General features: G+C 30.0%; 1 protein-coding gene across 1 annotated transcript; it reads right to left on the bottom strand.

Annotated features, from left to right (window-relative positions):
• Positions 1–3,829: 3,829 nt before the first annotated feature.
• On the bottom strand, positions 3,830–11,524 carry LOC139483583 (uncharacterized). The gene is made up of 4 exons (XM_071267587.1): positions 11,414–11,524; positions 9,029–9,148; positions 8,501–8,595; positions 3,830–4,164 (listed from the first exon to the last, which is right to left on the bottom strand). Exons 1-4 carry the CDS (start codon positions 11,499–11,501, stop codon positions 4,093–4,095), a joined length of 375 nt encoding a protein of 124 aa, XP_071123688.1. The 5' UTR covers positions 11,502–11,524; the 3' UTR covers positions 3,830–4,092.
• Between the last annotated feature and the right edge of the window lie 7,620 nt (positions 11,525–19,144).

The raw sequence follows: 19,144 nt of genomic DNA, 5'->3' as shown, positions 1-19,144 counted from the left end.
AAAAGAATGGTTAAAAATATTAAATGAAGAATGTTCAATAAAAACTAGTGTTTTAATAAATAACTCACTATATATAAGTGAAAAAAATAATTGCCAACATAAACTAGAAAAATTAGATTCAAAGAAAATTTTTTCAATTTTAATAGAATATGATAAAGAAGTTCCAATAGGATATCATAAGTGGAATAGAATTTTGAAATGTGAAAACATACAAATTGAAGCTCAATATGTGCAAAAATTTATTCATAATTACTTAAAAGATAATAAACTGAAAATGTGCAGATGGAAATTATTACACTTTATTCTTCCAAACAAAGTCTTATTAAAACAATGGAAAATAAGCCATAACTCTACTTGTAATTTTTGTAACGTTACAGAAGACTATAAACATTTTGTTGTAACATGCCACTTTTTAGATGAGTTTTGGGGAGAAATATATAAGATACTTGAATTAGTTAAGATTGGTAGACACATTCTCACTGAAAAAAATTTAATCTGGGGATATAAAATTAATGATGAACATTATTATGAAATAAACTTTCTACTTACAGTTATTGTATTTACTATTCACAAAATACATTATTTGTCAGAATATAGAACACAAAATATCAACATATATAATGTTTTTAGGTCAGAATTTAAAATAGGATTATTATTACAAAAAAAATATATTAATATTGAAGGTAAAGGGATACTAGAAAAGATATATTCTTATATTTGACAGCTTTATTGTCAGTATTGCAATATTTTATGTATTTTACAGAGCTCCTTGTACTTCAATTGTTTGATAGATGTTTTTTTTTTTCAATGAGTTTTGAAAGTGAAAGTACAAATGTACTTTTTCCTTAAATCTATAAACTGTAACTTTATATTATACATAAGATAGGCACATTATGCTTAATACATTATGAGAACAAGATTCTTATGTAAACATACCTTCCGTGGCTAATTCATTTAAATTTGGCAAGCACGTGGTGAAAGTAATTATAATCCACACAAAAAATAACAAATGAATTTACCGTTATACCGGACAACAGAGAAATACATTAAACCACAAATCAAATTCGGAACACGCTTAAATAACCCGTGATTCTGTTTTTATCCCCAACATCTATCAGATAGTTACAATATATATATATAAAGTTCATATTCAAAGTTATAATTGTAAAATTATAGAGAATTAATGCATTTAATGATAAACAATGTATAATGAAAAATAATATATAAACTATCAAAATTATAAAAATACTACCTGAAGATACCCTGGTCTTAAGGTACTAACAAACAGGGATCTTTACTGAAATAGCTGTACCAGTGAAGAAATCTGTTAACAGCATGTGATATATTGTTGTTGAATAAAAAAAAAAAAGAAGAAAATTATAGTTAGATTCCATATTTTAACAAATGACAAAGAACGGACGCCACCGGGGATTTGACTTTTATGGAATGTATGTGTCATATTGTAAAATGGATATTAGCAAATAGTCATAACACTAGTCGAGTCCTCTCTTCCGTGATTACGACATCACATAATCTGTATCAATCATGAATGACATAACGGGTGCCACAAGTGGAGCATGAATATATAACCTTTTTTTTCATAGCACATGCAATATCTCCAGTTTCGAGTAGAGCTGTTGTTGCACAATCTTTTGTTTTATTTGTAATTTGATATGGACTTGTTTGTTCTTCTTTTTTCAATGGCTTTCTTTGTTTTTATCTTCTACATGTTATTTGAGTTTCCTATTTGTATCTCATGTCTCTTTTCTTTTACAAATACTGTTCTCAGTATATATAGTATACATGTCAACATGATCAATGAATAGGATATCTAAATATTTTGTGAATTTTGTTCTTCTTGATATTCATAAAAAGAAATACGGCACTTTTTTTTCTATTTGCATGACCAGCAGTAAATGTACATGACATAGATCTATAATCTTTAATCTATAAATAAGGTTTGGTTATTGTCGACACGTCAAACTCAGGTTACGCAACTATGACTGATGTATATTCTACTTTATTAATAGAAATATGGAAAAATATATAAATAGATAGACGAAACACATTGTTTAGTTTGTGAGTTTAAACAAAAACCGTCCATTTTTACCTTAGATAAATGGTTTACAATGTAGCTAAATTTTACGAATGAAAAAAAACAACTAACAATTTGTAAAGGGAATTGTATAAGTTTGAATGATTTATCCGATGATAAGTTTCTTTATAAAACTTTTTTTTTTTGGTTAAATTTGGAGAAAACACAAATTTTTACCTCAGAATGTATTGTTATACATATACAGGTACGTGGAGAAATAAAATTTTTAAATAGCTATATTTAAGGTCGTATCAATATAAGGTGCCAGTATTTCAACTTTTGTAAAGATCTTATGTAACAGAATTAAATCCTGGTTTTTGGTACATAATGATAGACATTTTACACAAATTGAAAGCTCTTTACGACTACGGTTAGGCGGGTTTATTATATGTATAACGAAACAAATAACAATTGCAAATATTTCTTTTTTTATAATAAAAGCTTGTATCATTGTATAGGCAGCATGAATTTTCTCTGTATACATTGGGATGGATTGTTTGTCATAAAAAGTAGGAAATTATATCGACGATTTATTTTCTCACAAAAACAACTATTTATGTCTGCGGATTAATTAAAATTGACATTTTCCATCGTACATAAAAATGTCCATTTTAAAATTCAATAAACTATGAATGCTTGTGTCGTCTGTGTTATTTCAAGTCTTGATAAAAATTCCTAGCTAAACAAACCGTGATGAATACTAATTGTTGTTCACATTTAAAGCTTTTTTAATGTTTTGCAGTCTCTATATATAATGTTGGGGTAAAACTGTTTTACCTGTTTTACTGTATAGAATTCACGATTGTTATAGTTTAATAAACAGAATAGTTTGATATGATTCATTTTACATCGTGATCATACTGATGAAGAATATCTGTTATCCGAAACATTTATAGTTACAGTTGTTCATTTTATTAATATTACCCTTTTAGGCTGGTTATGTATTATGTGTTGAAGTGTACTGTATCATATTTATATGATTGATCGCCCCGGAAGATTTATCGTTGGGTTTCATTCAGTATTTATAAATATACATATATAATCTAAATTATTATAAAACAATATATGTGTATCACTATCAGTTCAGCGGTTTTAGGTAGTTTTTCACTAAAATTTTGAATGTCCAGCTGGTTTTATCTTTGTAAAGATAGAAGACAAAAAGTTAACCCAAATTTCTCTCGATATCAATTGTATTTATATCAAAAAGTAAAATCACAAAAATTCTGAACTCCGAAGAAAATTCAAAACGGAAAGTTCCTAATCGAATGGCAAAATCTATCACATCAAACGAATGGATAACAACTATCATATTCCTTACTTGCCTATTTATATGCATAATATTGTGAAGATTGAAAGATCTGAAGAAAAAAAATACAATCCGAGAACTTTTACCAGTATACATGTTGAAAATCAAGTTAATCGGAAATATCCTTCTTTCCATTTCTATTCAAACGTTTTGATAATACAATGTTGTTGAGTGCCCGTTTGTTTCTTATCGCAAAAGTATGGGTACCTTGTTTATTTGCATAGCAGCCATATTGCCTTATCTAATAGAATATATTTGATGAATCTTTAACATCGGGAGAACATAATACATTTTATGTACAGTGATACATGCATTTATTAATTTAAACAATATTTATTCAGACAAATTATCATAACGATACGGTACAATTGAAACAAATAATAAGGATTTAGAAACAAGCATATTTGCTATTAAAAATTTGTCTCCTTTTAAAAAAAAAACCACTTGTACATAAATACAAATATTGGCATGCTTTGGAATAAATATTTAATAAGAAAAAGTTAGAAAATTTAAATCGAACGAAAATAAATTGATAAGAAGGCAAGACTGGCAATGAAACATTATATGTTATTGTATTGTTTAGCTGGTGCATCATTTAGCAGTGGATATGAATAAAATGTCATTTGCACAAACATACTCGGCTTTTAATTCCACAGTTAATGACGACATCTTAGTTGTAAAATTTCACAGCTTATTGTTCCTTGATAAACCACCGTTTGCTACGGGAATCACTGCATTCGTAATAATCAACAGGTTCGTAATTCTGAAATGATAGTGATTATACTAAAATGAAATTTCAAATGTTCACAAATAAAATAAACCACAGTGACTGCTTTTATTGAAATGGTAGCGTTTGTACCTTAGATACTTCCTAATTAAATCCTAGATAAATAATTTGCATTATCAAAGTAAAAAAAAATCTTCTTGGAAATGTCTATTGCTGCCTTGTGATAGGTAGATTCTCATTTATAATTAGATAATCTATAATAAGGGATCAATAGCAGACTAAGCAGTGAGGCTACACATGATGCCATGCCTCTTTTATCAAATATTCACCTAGGTCTATTTGAAAAAAACTAGGTTTTATTTTTAAAACCCTAAAGCATATTTTTTTCTTAGAGTGTTACTAGTTCGTTTGTCTTCTTCGTTTTCTTTTTAACATTGAATGCTTTTAAAACAATGTGAACTTTGTAGCGTGCGTATCAAATTAATTTTGCAATGATTTTGATGATCATATATGGATTGATTAGCTGATGTCTTGTGGATATTTATACTATATCTAACTAATAGTACATACAGGCAACCGTAGTATACCGCTGTTCGAAACTCATTAAGCGATAGAAAAAAAAATCCGGGTTACAAACTAAAACTGACGGCAACACATTAAATATAAGAGGAGAACAACGACACAACAGCTTAAAAAGAGTTAAATTTAAAACAATTGTGAGGGTGTGTGTGTGTTAATTGGCCATCTCTTCATGGAATTGGCATTTATATTTTAACGAGAGAAATTTATGTATTACTGAAAAATTATTACACCAGCTAAAACTAGTTTAACTAGTCAAAACTTTTACTAAATTTTATCATCGGTATAACATTGTATAAGGATAGCATTCGTAAATATAGCTCAGCATGCAGACTTCTTATACGTTCAGGTATTTGACATCCAATGTTTGATGGAAATATTCTTTATAAAGCACAAAGGTGTCAGTATTCACCCCAGAAACTAAAAAAACCTTTGAACAGACTTATTAAGAAGGGATATAGTTACGATACTGTTGTCAGGTCATTAAAGATTGCATATTTTGGCGTTAATATTGATTCACTTATAGGGTCTTTGCATCGGAACTAAACAAATTTATTCAAAAACAGTTGTTGGCATGACACGGGTTATGTTCTTCTCATATATGTTATGATCGTATGATACTAAACCCCTAACGGGAAGGATTGTGCCTGATGTTCATATGATGGAATCATAATCTTTCAGTCAGTGTAATTGAAGTCTGGAGCTGGCATGTCAGTTAACTGCTAGTAGTCTGTTGTTATTTATGTATTATTGGCATTTTGTTTATTTTCTTTGGTTACATCTTCTGACATCAGACTCGGACTTCTCTTGAACTGAATTTTAATGTGCGTATTGTTATGCGTTTACTTTTCTACATTGGCTAAAGGTATAGGGGGAGGGTTGAGATCTCACAAACATGTTTAACCCCGCCGCATTTTTGCGCCTGTCCCAAGTCAGGAGCCTCTGGCCTTTGTTAGTCTTGTATTATTTTAATTTTAGTTTCTTGTGTACAATTTGGAAATTAGTATGGCGTTATGGCGTTCATTATCACTGGACTGGTATATATTTGTTTACGGGACAGCTGAGGGACGCCTCCGGGTGCGGGCATTTCTCGATACATTGAAGACCTATTGGTGACCTTCTGCTGTTGTTTTTTGCTATGGTCGGGTTGTTGTCTCTTTGATACATTCCCCATTTCCATTCTCAATTTTATTGGATTCCAAATGTTAGCTAGAATAAGAATGCTTTGTACGAAACCACAAAACCAGGTTCAACCCACCATTTTTTCTTAAAATGTCCTGTACCAAGTTAGGAAAATGACCATAGTTAAATTATGGTTCGTTTCTGTGTTTATTGCATTTAAGTGTTGTGTTTCTGTTGTGTCGTTGTTCTCCTCTTATTTTTGAGGTGTTTCCTCAATTTTGGTTAGTAACCCGGATTCGTTTTTTTCTCAATCGATTTATGAATTTCGAACGACAGTATACTACTGTTGCCTTTAATTGTAAATACTAAATGCGTCATTGATGAATCTACAATAAGAAGTTGATTAAAAAAATTAACGACGTGAAAAAGTATGATCTTAAATCAGTTGCGGATATTAAATAACTTTACCTGAAAATATTAATAGTTGAATAACAGACCATGAAAATCATCTGTGGCATTCTGAGGCAATACCATTTACGTTTAAAAGGGGGAGGATAATGGTATTTGTTCAGTTTCACATTCGTTTTCTGTGATTAAGAGTCACATTACTTTTTCAAAATAAACGATCCACGTTAGCAATTTGATTATAGCATACTCATTTAAAAAAAAATGTGAATCTTGTTGTTAAATTAACAATATCACACTTCGATAATTTTATCTGAATAGTGTAAAGCATGCTTGGACATTTCCCGAGCATGTGTGTAATCATTTTACATATGTGACGTATCGAACTTCTAAACTATAAATAAATAAAACAGATAAAAAGCGTGCTTTATTTGCCATTTGCTTGATCTTTTAAAGAAACGTTTTATTCAGAAATACTGTTTAACCGGATAACACAAAGATTCTTAAGTCCTATCGTGGAAATGTAATACATGTAATACATGCTCCCTCTACGTTCGTTCGTACCTTTATTCCAAATGTAAGACAGCTCTACTATCCCCAACGATTAACAAATGAGGCGTAACAATTGTATAATAGATAAGTTATAATAATCAGATTATTTTTACTGTTAATCATCGATAGTTTCACGCAAATTCATGACGATAGCAAATCAATAATTTCAACAATATATAGGTGCTGAGGGAAAATTGAAAATAACAATATTTTAGGGTATGCAGGATATGTAAGAACAGACGGGATGCACTGCAACAGACGACTTTAAATTTTGAAAAGTGTTGTTTGAAGGGATCTTCTACGTGCAGAGAACATGGCATTTCCCCTTCATGAGGGATATCAATAAACGCCTCCATATCCAGTTATATATAGTTGACTTAGCCTTTTTCCAGGACCACTTTCTCCATAAATACGTTTAATGGCTAAAGCTGTCTTAAACATGTTAAATGGTTAACATTTCCTTTCGACGCAAAAAACCTTTCTTACACCCTTCTTATCATTTTCTCTATATACATGATAAGGAACGATAATATCCGGGAAGATTGAATAAATATAAATCCTAATTAAACATAGACTAGAAAAATATGTAAAATTCGATGGTTTGTTTAGTTAAAAATTGAAATTGGGTAAGCTTGAGCTAAAGTGTTGATGTACATTTGAATGCACATGAGAATAACATAAGATAAATCCACATTCAAGCCGCGGGCAGCTTTGCATTAATCTATGTAAAACAGTTTATGTAGGTGTTAAAGACAATCAATTAAAAGTCCAGTCATAGAATATCTAAACAAGTTTTAAAAATTCTTCTGATACAAAAAAATGCGCAATTTAAATACATATCATTCAAATAACGTATTAATATTCAAAATAATATTTAAGATAACATCTTAACTGTGAAGAACATTCTTAACAGTAGATTTATCTACGTCAGGCTTGAAGATTTGAATATCATCAAAATAAATATTTTATTTTAGGACTATGTAATCATTTCATATTATAATAATTTTTTATGCACACAACTAAATTGAAAAGGTTTTACGTTTTAGGAAGTAATATTCTTTTTTTACTGTTGTTCAGTTTTGAATTTTCAGTGAACTAGATACGTGTTATATCATGCAATTGCAATAGTTAATCTATTTATTTGTCTAAAATAGGATGATGGACATTTTTACGTAGCTCGTAGTGGAAGGAGAAGTAAGTGTACCCAGGACACCATCACAAACTGCGTTAATTCGCATTTACTGCTACAGGCAAACGTACATTTACTTTTAACAATAAGAAATAATAAAAAAAAAAAAAAACGCGCCCATTTCACGTTATCGTGGAGGAAAACGTAAAAATAAAGGCAGTTATTGTTTGTGTCTACAGACATTTTTTTTAGCTTAAACACCCAATTGCATTTCCAGCTGACCAAATCATATGTTAAGACAATTATTTTTGAATACTTACCTGCTGTTCAAAGAGTCATACTTTTCGTAAGTTCCGCTTTTCCTACTCTAAACAATTGTATAAAACTTCTATTATGTTTAACCAAAAAGTAAACTGAGTCGTTCAATAAAAATGCACACATACAAACCCATTTTAAACCAAACATTTGATGTCACACTACCCTATTTGTTGTTCTATTTCATAAGGTTATTTAGAAAATGTTATGAAAAGGTTACTTTTTCGTTCTTTATAACACAAAAATAATATGATGGACAATGTCGTTTACCTCCACGTTTTCTGTTCTTCCTAGTGTCACAACTGATAAATCATGATACTGCTTTTCTTGATCACCGTTGCTACAGATAATTATCTCCTTTGGAACTGAAACAAAGAACTATAATTTTCAGCATTGACATTTCTATATGTTAATTGTAACTATGAATTATATGCTTTTAGGCCACGACAATATATTTCTTATTCAATCTTTTCCGTTTATTTATCCTTCCCCTTACTTTCCATTTCTTGTACATACAGTGTGTTACTTTATAAAGTGCTTAGCGTTTCAGGAAAAGAAGTGGATGCCTATTACTTTCAGTGTTTCTGCAATTAACTTGACTGTACTGCTATAGTATTATAGACACAGGCAAGTTAGGTTAATTCATACATTATTTTCGAATTCACTTTGATGACTACATACATTTAAGAAAAGTCTACGTTCTTCATCTCTTTCGCTAACTGAACTTGTTCTAACAATACCTGAACTAATTGTTTATTATGAACTATTTGGTATACATGCGACAATGATTTATGCTACCTGTGTATGACTCTTTAGATCCTGTTGATGCATTCAAAGAGTTTTTTGAACCACAAAAGCTGTAAAGGGAAGCATCTGCGTATTGTTGTATAGAATACTCTGACTCATCAATAGCGGTTCCTGAAAGTAAATTATTAGTATTCCGTATGAGTTTATTACGTATTTGATGATCAATGTTTTATTGATAGTCCACAATTAAAAAAGGAACATGGTTTTGATTAAAATCCAAGATATAGATCAATTGTTTTTTTCAAAAGCAATAATAAAACTTTGGACACAGCATGCTTATTTCAAATTATCAAAAAATAACACAACGGGAAATATAATGGAAATTATTAATTTGGAAAAAAATCTTATGATATTCAGTCTCCCTCTAGAGCCATTTTAAAATGTTTTCTGAAATTGGTGTAGTTTTCAATTATTCATTAGTTCAATTAATCATGTTTACTGAATCGATGGATATTGATGATAAAATATGACAATGCCGGAAAAATATTATGGCAGACACACACCCGGTTCCAAACATTTATACAAAGTCATGACTAAATAAACAAAAGGAGGAATTTCTAAAGCAAAGAAAGGACTACACTAGTCAGGTACAACGAAGAAGTATCAAATAAACATAAGACAGTAGTATAAATATCATCACAGCAAAAAATGGATTATTTTAGAATTCAGTGTTTATTGTCAAAGCAACTTTATTTATTGTACATCAAATAGCAGTAAGATAGATAACACTTTATTTAACTGCTTATGAAATGTTTCAACTGAAAACCAGATCCGTGATTCATTAAATATAGTTTAATTTCACTTTTTGTGCATGTTGGTTTGTGTGCTTGAACTTGTGTGGCAGACAATAACAAATCAGAAGAAAATGATTGAGATGAATTTAATAAATTTCAACTGAGAGACACGGAAATGTAATTAACGGTTTTATAAAGTATAAAGATTAAGGTTTTTCGACTTGAAATATCAGAAATATTTCAGTAAGACATAAATGTTCAGTTTCTCTGGTCTCTGTCTATCGTCATTACCTCTGTTCAACATCACTCTCAAACATACACACACAGCTTCTTTTAAAAGGACATCATGATTTAATACATTCAATAGGTATCAATTTCTGTCCGTTTGGGATTAGATTACTAGACAAATGGGATAAGAGAGTTTATCCTGTTATATTGATTAAGTCCTACATATGTAGACAAATATATCTTAGGTCATGTATAGATCATAATTAATAAATGGGCACGAAAAGCGTTACATGCCATTCGTTATTAAAACCAAAAGAACACACACTCACGAAATACCATCATAATAGCATTCTGACGAAATATAAAATGGCATATGATCAGTTAGATCTATTTATGACTTTTTTTGCGAATTAAAAAAAAAACATGTTATCTGTGTGTTTAATGAACCTTAGTATCCTTTTTAATGATAACGTCTGTAAATCAAGATCATTGTCAAATGCAATTCAGTATTAAGATGGAGGCTGTACATGTATCCCTTAATAATTAAACGAATATCATATAATAACATGAATAACTTCCATATCGACATAATTTTTACCATAAAAAAGTAAAACAATTTTTAAATATTCTCTGAATAAAAAATAATAGAAATAACACATTATCAATGCGTCTGACGCCTTTTTCAGGATTGACCTTTACCAAAGACGCCAAAATCGTGAAGGTCTGATGGACAAAAACAGGACCACGTTAATAAAGAGCTATAAAAAGTAAAAATCACAAAAACACTGAACATGCTGAAACTCCGAGGAAAATTAAAAACAGAAAGTCCCTAATCAAACAGCAAAATAGACATAAAGAAATAGTCTTATCTGTCTCAGGTCAGCTTACCGGAGGGCCCCAGAACCTTAACATAAAAGTAACACTTTATTTGGTATTAGTTATTGTTATCAAAACTCTTAAACATGCTATAGGTCAATACAACGATCATGGTAAAAATCCTTTCTATTAATGTTTATCTTGTTATGGTAAAATATATAAGAAAATGAACTCTGATAATGTGGCTTTTAAAACAACCATTATATGGTGTTATAGTAACTTGCTGATCATTTAGGTAAAATGTGGTCAGATCTATGTATAGCCAGGCCCAACACATTGGGTTAAAGGGTTGAAAATTGGTGTGTGCTACTAATCTGCTACGAATGCCCTATTTAAGAGAACGAGAAAAGACTGAATGGTCGAAGTCAGAATAATGTGTCTTCATAGAGTGCAACATCCACCTGTTAATTGCTACCTAATGAACAGTCTCCATAATAGTTGTCTTTAAAATTCTGCAAGTATCTCTCCAACACATAATATCCACGTAAAACAAACCTTGATTTATAAATCATAAAGATATGTTACGATGCATTTTTACCTTTTATTTTAATTATTTCTTTCTTTTTTGTTTCAACAATTGTATGGTACAGTCTTTTGTCGTCACCATTTCCTATATTCGAATTCATTGTACATTAAAATAGTATTTAAATACAGTCAACTTTCAATCACTGTAATATTCTAGTTTCTTAAATTTGCACTTTCATCCGAGTGTTGAGTCTTTTGAAGACGAACGTGTCTGGCGTACAAAAAAAAATTGTAATGAGTTTATTCATATCGAGTGGAACAATGCCACTGTTAATGGAGGTTTTCTCCCCGATGTTGTCACCAACCCAGTAGTTAGCATGAATGTAAATATACTATTAACACATTTAGAATTTTTCGCAATACTAAGGATTCGGTTCCCCTGAAATAGATAACCTTACCTGTAATTGCAAAAACGTTCCAAAATATTTGGTCATAAATGCTCTTCAACCTCGTTCTATTTTTGTTCTTTTGAACCTTTTTTAGCTTCAATAATGGGTCTTTTATAGACGAAAACCGCGCCGGGGGTAAACAGTTTTGATGCTGATTTATCTGATGAGCTTAATTATTCTTTCATTTTTATAAAATATATATTACAAGTTTCTTTTGAATTCTTTAGGGCATTTGTATTGATTTGTTAAAGTGATAATTTGCTTCAATCAATGTAGATCTTTGTAAACATATATATCATGTATATATAACATAAAATCATCATTTAAAGTTATATATATTTTTTGTAATAATATCCATTAGCAACGGTGTCAAAAACTTGAATATATAAACTAATGCTTCGCGAAACACTTAATAACCCAAAACGCACTTTTTAGTGTCTTTCATTCATATGTTGGGAAGACGTTTATTTCTGCCAAAAAATTAAATATACAACCAATATATTATTCTATATTGAAAACCGTTTTTGAGCGTTTGAAATATGAATAAGCATATACGGATATTTCATGTAATTGTAGTTTGCATTACGAATTTAAGACTTTTTATTACATTTTTGTTCAAGGCTGAATTTTGACTAATGAAGATATTGTACATATCTTATGAGTCTTTTTTTGGGTTTATCAAACTAATTTTATAAATGAAAACAATACAAATAACATTAACAGTACTAATTTGTCTGCACCAGATGCGCAATTCGACACTCAATGTCTCTCTTCAGTAAGAGGCCAGTATATTTGAAAATCCAAATTAAAGCTAATTAAAAAATGAAGAGCTATAAACAAAAAATGACAAAACGGTCTAGCTAACTCAAGGAAGAGTCAGAGCTTTGCATTAAAGAGATACAATCCTTTTTTTTCTAAGCCTTTCTCTCTCTCTGTCAGAATTATTGATACATATATTATATTCGATTTGTCCTGTATTGCAAATCGTGTGTATACGAATTTATCTTCTTAAGGAATGTTCATACTCGAAAGTAAAATAACAACACTACGAAATTCAAATCTGAACATCCCTTATAAAATGAAAAAATCTAAAACTCAAACACATCAGAAGAATGGAAAAAATGGCACATATATGACTTGGTGCAGGCATTTCCTTATGTGAAAAACGGTGGATTAAACCTGGTTTTAAACCCTAACTTGTATGACATTCCCTTTAAATTCAATTATATTGAAATAATGTGTAAACAAAAAAAAATGAAATATTAGGTAAAAAGTGTCAAAAAACATTCAGGACTATAAATGTATAAGACTTAGAGCCATTGAAGACCCATATGACCGAACAGGACATAGCAGAATTGCCAACGCACTTCAGATTATCTTTGCCTGTGGGAAGAATTGGAACATTAGAAGTTAGAGTGTTATCTTGAATATGTCTAAATCATTCTCGGCATGAAATATTTCTTTCCAAAAATATACTTTATAACTTTCACATAGGCATAAACATAGCATTTTCAAAGATTTTCATTTTCAAAGACAGTCATATCATAAGTGTTGGTATTTTGTCTGCCTATAATAGCAAAAACATAAGATGAAAATGAATTCCCTTGTCTACAACCTTTTTAAATTTTATAAGAAAATGCGAAAGATGGCACAAGTGTTATTTTTCATTCGTTTGATTCATAGCTGCCATTCAGTAATAACATTTTATCCCATCTATTGTATCTTATACTTCATCTTTTTAAATTGCCACATCAAACAAAGAATTGTTTTTAGCTCATTACTTTTATGGTTTCTTTTGTAATACTTTTTTGTTGTTGATTTTTTTAAAAGTTTTTTTACTTCCATTGAAATTGTTTCTTTATGTGTTTTTTTTTGGCAAATGTCTTCATAAATGTCGAGTCTTGGTATTATTGTTGTATCAAATATTTCAAAAGTAAGCAAAATAAGCAAGCCGTTACAGTAAAGCATTATGAATACATAGTCAAAATAAAGCAATTAGGAATATTTATATCTCGGGATTCAACCAAAAGCAAAAATTAAATTATCATTGACCATTTACCATTGAAACGTGGTATGTCGGCATGTGATGCTGTTAACTTGTGAAGATATTCATGCTTCAGAACTTAAAATATCTTTTCACATTACATTGTTTTTGACGTAGAACAACAGTAATTTGGCTTCAAATATACATTATTTGAATGGTAAAATTGTAAAATTAATTATCTATGAATAAATTTGTAAGTATATATCCGAGTTCATAGTGCGTTTATAATGAGTTTGTTAAGAGTTAAGGTTGATAAATGTCCGCTTGTGTCTCTTGAAGGGATATTATCAAACAGATAGCTGGGGATTTGCTTGTAACAGAAGAATTAAAAGCATATTTATAAACATGCATATACCTACCTATATATTCTTTTTGGTATAGGAATTGAATAAATGCAACATGAATCGACACAAATATACATAAATTTGAATATCATTACATGTATTGAATTTTGTTGAAATAAAGAAAAAAAAAACATATAATTATACTATTCAATTCTAACATAGCAATTTACAGTATGTGACATAATATATGTTGACCCTGTATAAGTTAAAAACAACGGGATTCTTTGCGAAATTGATTTTTATATTTTAATTGACTATATGCATGTGTTAATGACCATAGTGTTTCCTGCATTGTTACATGAAGTGTTATGTCGTCTGCGATCTCAGTTGAACATTTTTATTTCGCTAGTTCACTTTATGGATGTAGGCAAATCATCAATCATGCAGAGACGTTTTTAATGCTAAAGTATAACTTTGATATACAAATGTAAGAAACATTGCTTATTAGCATAAAGAATAATCTAATAGTTATAATAATATTTTCACCATTTGTTCCATCTTGGATATACATAGATTGTATCGAATTGCCAATACAGATCTTTCTCTTTTAGATTTTAAGTTTGATTTCTTAAATCACTGATCATAATGTTGATACTTCTTCCAAGATAAGTCTTTCAGACATACCGTACCAGATAATGTTTCACTTAGAAATCAATTCCTTGATTAATTTATTTCCTTTCTAATTTACATAATTTACATTACACATTTTTGCCTGTTGAAGTCAACATCAGAGAGGGTTGATGGCAGGCACACGCCCTTTATTTTAATCTTTTGTTTTATATGTTGTGTTTTGTGTACTATTGTCCGTTTGTCTTTTTTTAACCATGTCGTTGTCTGTTAATTTTTCAATTTGAGCGTCTTTCTAGAACCTTTCGCCTTTCCCTTTTATAAACCATTTAAACCATAACTTTCATAGACGTACATTATATATACCATTAAGTATCTCAAAACACTATAATTACATTTTCAAATACTATCTTTAAAAAATTTGTAGCTGAGCTAAAACCCGAGGTTTGGACAAAATATCACTGCTTTGTATTTTTTGATATGAAATAATTTACTCGTAAAATCATCTTTCAGAAGTTTTGCTTTGATTTAATTGGTTAAGCTGCTAAAACAAGCAACTTGAAAATTCGTTTCCAGTGCTTTTGTCTAATCAGAATTAAACATGTTTAATCATTATTTTTCCATCTAAACATAAAGTTGGACTATTTAATATAAAATTATAACGACATAAAATTATGAATTTTTACCTTCTGCTGTTGTGAGTGTATATCCCTCGTCGAATTCAGGTTCTCTTCTGTATTCATAGTGTCTTTCGCCTATTTCGGCAATTGCGGTTGATGTCACAGTACCTATATTTATTTATTATGAAAAACATTAAGAAGCAGAACCTTTTTATTGCTTTTTATACTACTGTTGCCTTTATTTATTGATTATATCTAATATAAATCATTTGAACATTGTGTCCCTTTCCAATTAATATCAGTTATATAAGAGATAATTATATTTTTCCTTTTATAAGGTGTAATGTCTAGCCATCCTCTATAGGATGTCTTTATGGGAAATGCGTTGGTTGTTTACTGGTTAATTTGAAAATGGTCCACTTGATTTATTTATTTTACTTGTACTCATCTTGAACTAGCATTCATATATTAGTAGTACATTAAGACAGGTATTTTGTTGTGCTTTGTGTTAATCATATGAGTTTAACCCTTTGCTATTGATGTTACTAATTATTTTCAGACAAGTCAGTATCGATTATTGCTCGCTATCGACTGGATTCATTTATATTTAACAATGTTTAATAATCGGTAAATGCAATGGGAAATGCAATAACAATATATAATATCCCCTGTTAACACTAAACATTTTATCTTTTCATGTGTCCCGTTTTATCAAGGAGAAGTATAAATTCACGAGAAAAACATTCTTGAAATGTTACAAGTACAGCCGACTATATGAGCTTTGTATAATGTTGAAAACCGTATGGTGACCTACAGTTATTAATTTTTGTGTCATTTGGTCTCTTGTGGAGAGTTGTCTCATTGGCAATCATACCACATCCTTTTCTTTCCTTTATATATTGGTATGAATTTGGTTAAAAATGTTGCTTTGCAAAAAATATTCGAAGCGCCAACTTCAATTTTTCGGTTTATTGTCTGTATTCTTTTCTGTATCATGCCACTCATTCTTATATGTATGCAGCTAGATCACAGATTTTCAGGAATTTATTTGCAAAGGAATCGATTGCAACGCATTCAAGATTACAAATGTTACACGTAAGGAATTTAAGTTCTAAGCAAATTCAAACCGACCTTATTCCGATGTCAAGGTTGATTGTGAGTATATCGAGAAATCCGCAAATACATGAACAAAAAAATTATACGACCCTTCCTGAAAATTGGTACTTTTTTTTAGTAAAGAATTGTTAACAGATGTCCTGATTTATAGAATTTGTCTTTGCATTTTTAACCTGTACAGAGCATACAGTATTGTAGTACATTTTATTTTACATCTAACGAACATTCGCGAAACATCAACAGATCGGTGTATTTGATAATTAACTTAAACAAACATATTTTGGGAAATTGTAACATTTTAATTTTTCAGAATTGTTTGTAAAACTCGAAAAATTGAGACCCTTATGATTATGAAACTTCATGATTATTTATTTGTATTCAACGAATTGAATCGGTTGAATCATTTTCTCTTATTGACACTCTTTCATTGTGTTGAATAAAAGATTCTCATAATCTTTAGTCTAGTCTTTTACATAATTCTACCAGTATCGCATAATGTGGTCTGTGCTGGCGTCAACCTTTAACATCATTCTTTTTTTTTGTTCTTTTCAGAATATAATATCATTTGAAAATGTGAGCGTTTTGTTTAGTATTGAGAAAATCACATATGTCTGTTAACATGGACTAACTGTACATTGTTTATTCTTTGAAAGTTATCTATGACATAACGATTGGCCGATCGTTAAGTGTTGCAGTATTGTCTCATAATGATGTAGAGCAAATAACATCAATAACATAAATGCTTATATTTTACTCATGTCACATCCCACTTCCTGCAGTGTGATGCAAAACATATTTTTGCATGCAAGAAATAAATAACAGTTCACAACCATAAGATATATACTAGTATGCCCTTACTTTGATGTGTTAAATCGTTGTTCCTGTAGGTTGGGTGAGGATTGACTTCTCGCTTACATCTACCACGTTGGCCACTCGTGGATAGTTCTTTCATTTGCAATTATAAAACATCGTCTTATTTTCATATTAACAGTAATTTTATCTATGTCTTTTTGCAAGAATGTCTTTTATATTTGTTGTTCTTGAAAATTTGATATTAAAACATTTTACTCTGCTAGCATAAGAAATATGTGTTTGCTTACAATTCAATTGGTTAAAACGAATTTTGATTTTCTTGAACCTTCTGTTTTCTTTTATGGTATTTGCTGTTGGAATAGGACTAAGAAAGGATGTCTGTGCTCCTGATTTCAGAACACAATGCCCTACATTGCATAAACACATGTATAGCGAAAGCGTTTTAACAATAGTGCATATTTTTCAAAGTTTTATACTACATGTAAACATAAATAATTATCAATAGTACACAGAGTCTACGTTTCAAGTTGTATCTAATTTATACATAAATATCCGACTACATTCTGATTAAGTTAGTAATCATGTGTCCACGCTATGCTCACAATGACTTGGTTTCAGTTTTTCTGTTTTTGTAAATCTTATATCAGCTAATCAAAATGCTACCTCTAAGTTTTGAAAGCATGTATCATTATGACAAAAACCAAGGACTCTAGAATGTTTTTAAATCAGAAAAGAAAATTGAGCGTTGATTCAAAAATAGTAAAATATTAATATAATACAATATTAAGAAATAAAGGCAACAGTAGTATACCGCTGTTCAAAACTCATAAATCCATGGACAAAAAACAAAATCGGGATAACAAACTAAAACCGAAAGAAACGCATTAAATATAAGAGGAGAACAACGACATAACACTAAAATGTAACACATATAGACAAAATCCCACGAGAATAACAAATATAACATATATATATATAACATCAAAACCAAATACATGAATTTGGGATAGACAAGTACCGTGACACGTCTTATCGCAATGTGAATTTACACTCAAAAATAAGAGAAAACAAACGACACAACGTTATAATGTAATACACACAGAAACGAACTATAATATAACAATGACCATATTCCTGACTTGGTACAGGGCATTTTTAAAGGAAAAAATGGTGGGTTGAACCTGGTTTTGTGGCATGCCAAACCTCGCACTTTTATGGCCATGTGAAATATAACATCAAAATGACAACACAGGACTACAATATAAATAAATTGGAGAACACAATTGACAAAGAATCACACGAACAACAGCCAACAAAAGGCAACAAGTTCAAAATTTTAATACGCCAGAAGTGTATTTTGTCCACACAAGACCTATGTGTGACGCACAGATACAAAAGTTTGAAAGCCGAAACGAGTACAAAGTTGAACAGCATCGAGGACCAAAAGATCAAAAAGGTTGTGCCAAAAACGGCAAGGGTTTTCTGTTAAGTTACCAGAAAATCCCTATAATTTAGAGTAATTTATACTTTTGCAAACAGTAAATAAGATAGGAACATGAGTAATGCTGTTGAACTTTTATCTTACCTTGCCCTTTAAGGCCAATTGATACTAGAATTCCTGAAAGAGGATAATTTATCTATAATGAGATTAATCATTCATTGCTAACAAGAATTTTTACCGTTTTGGAATAATGTATGAATATTAAAATTAAAAGATAATTATGTGTGATGTCTCTTGTTTTTTCTGACCATAGGTATAAGTCGGTTCGGGTCTAATGAAATATACACACGACAGCATCTTATTCCTACAAAAATGTATGGGTTACCGAAAAGGTCATACATGATGTTTTT

Source organism: Mytilus edulis, chromosome 7 (genome assembly GCF_963676685.1).
Source record: "Mytilus edulis chromosome 7, xbMytEdul2.2, whole genome shotgun sequence".
NCBI lineage: Eukaryota > Metazoa > Mollusca > Bivalvia > Mytilida > Mytilidae > Mytilus > Mytilus edulis.
This window is presented reverse-complemented; position numbering and strand designations above follow the sequence as displayed.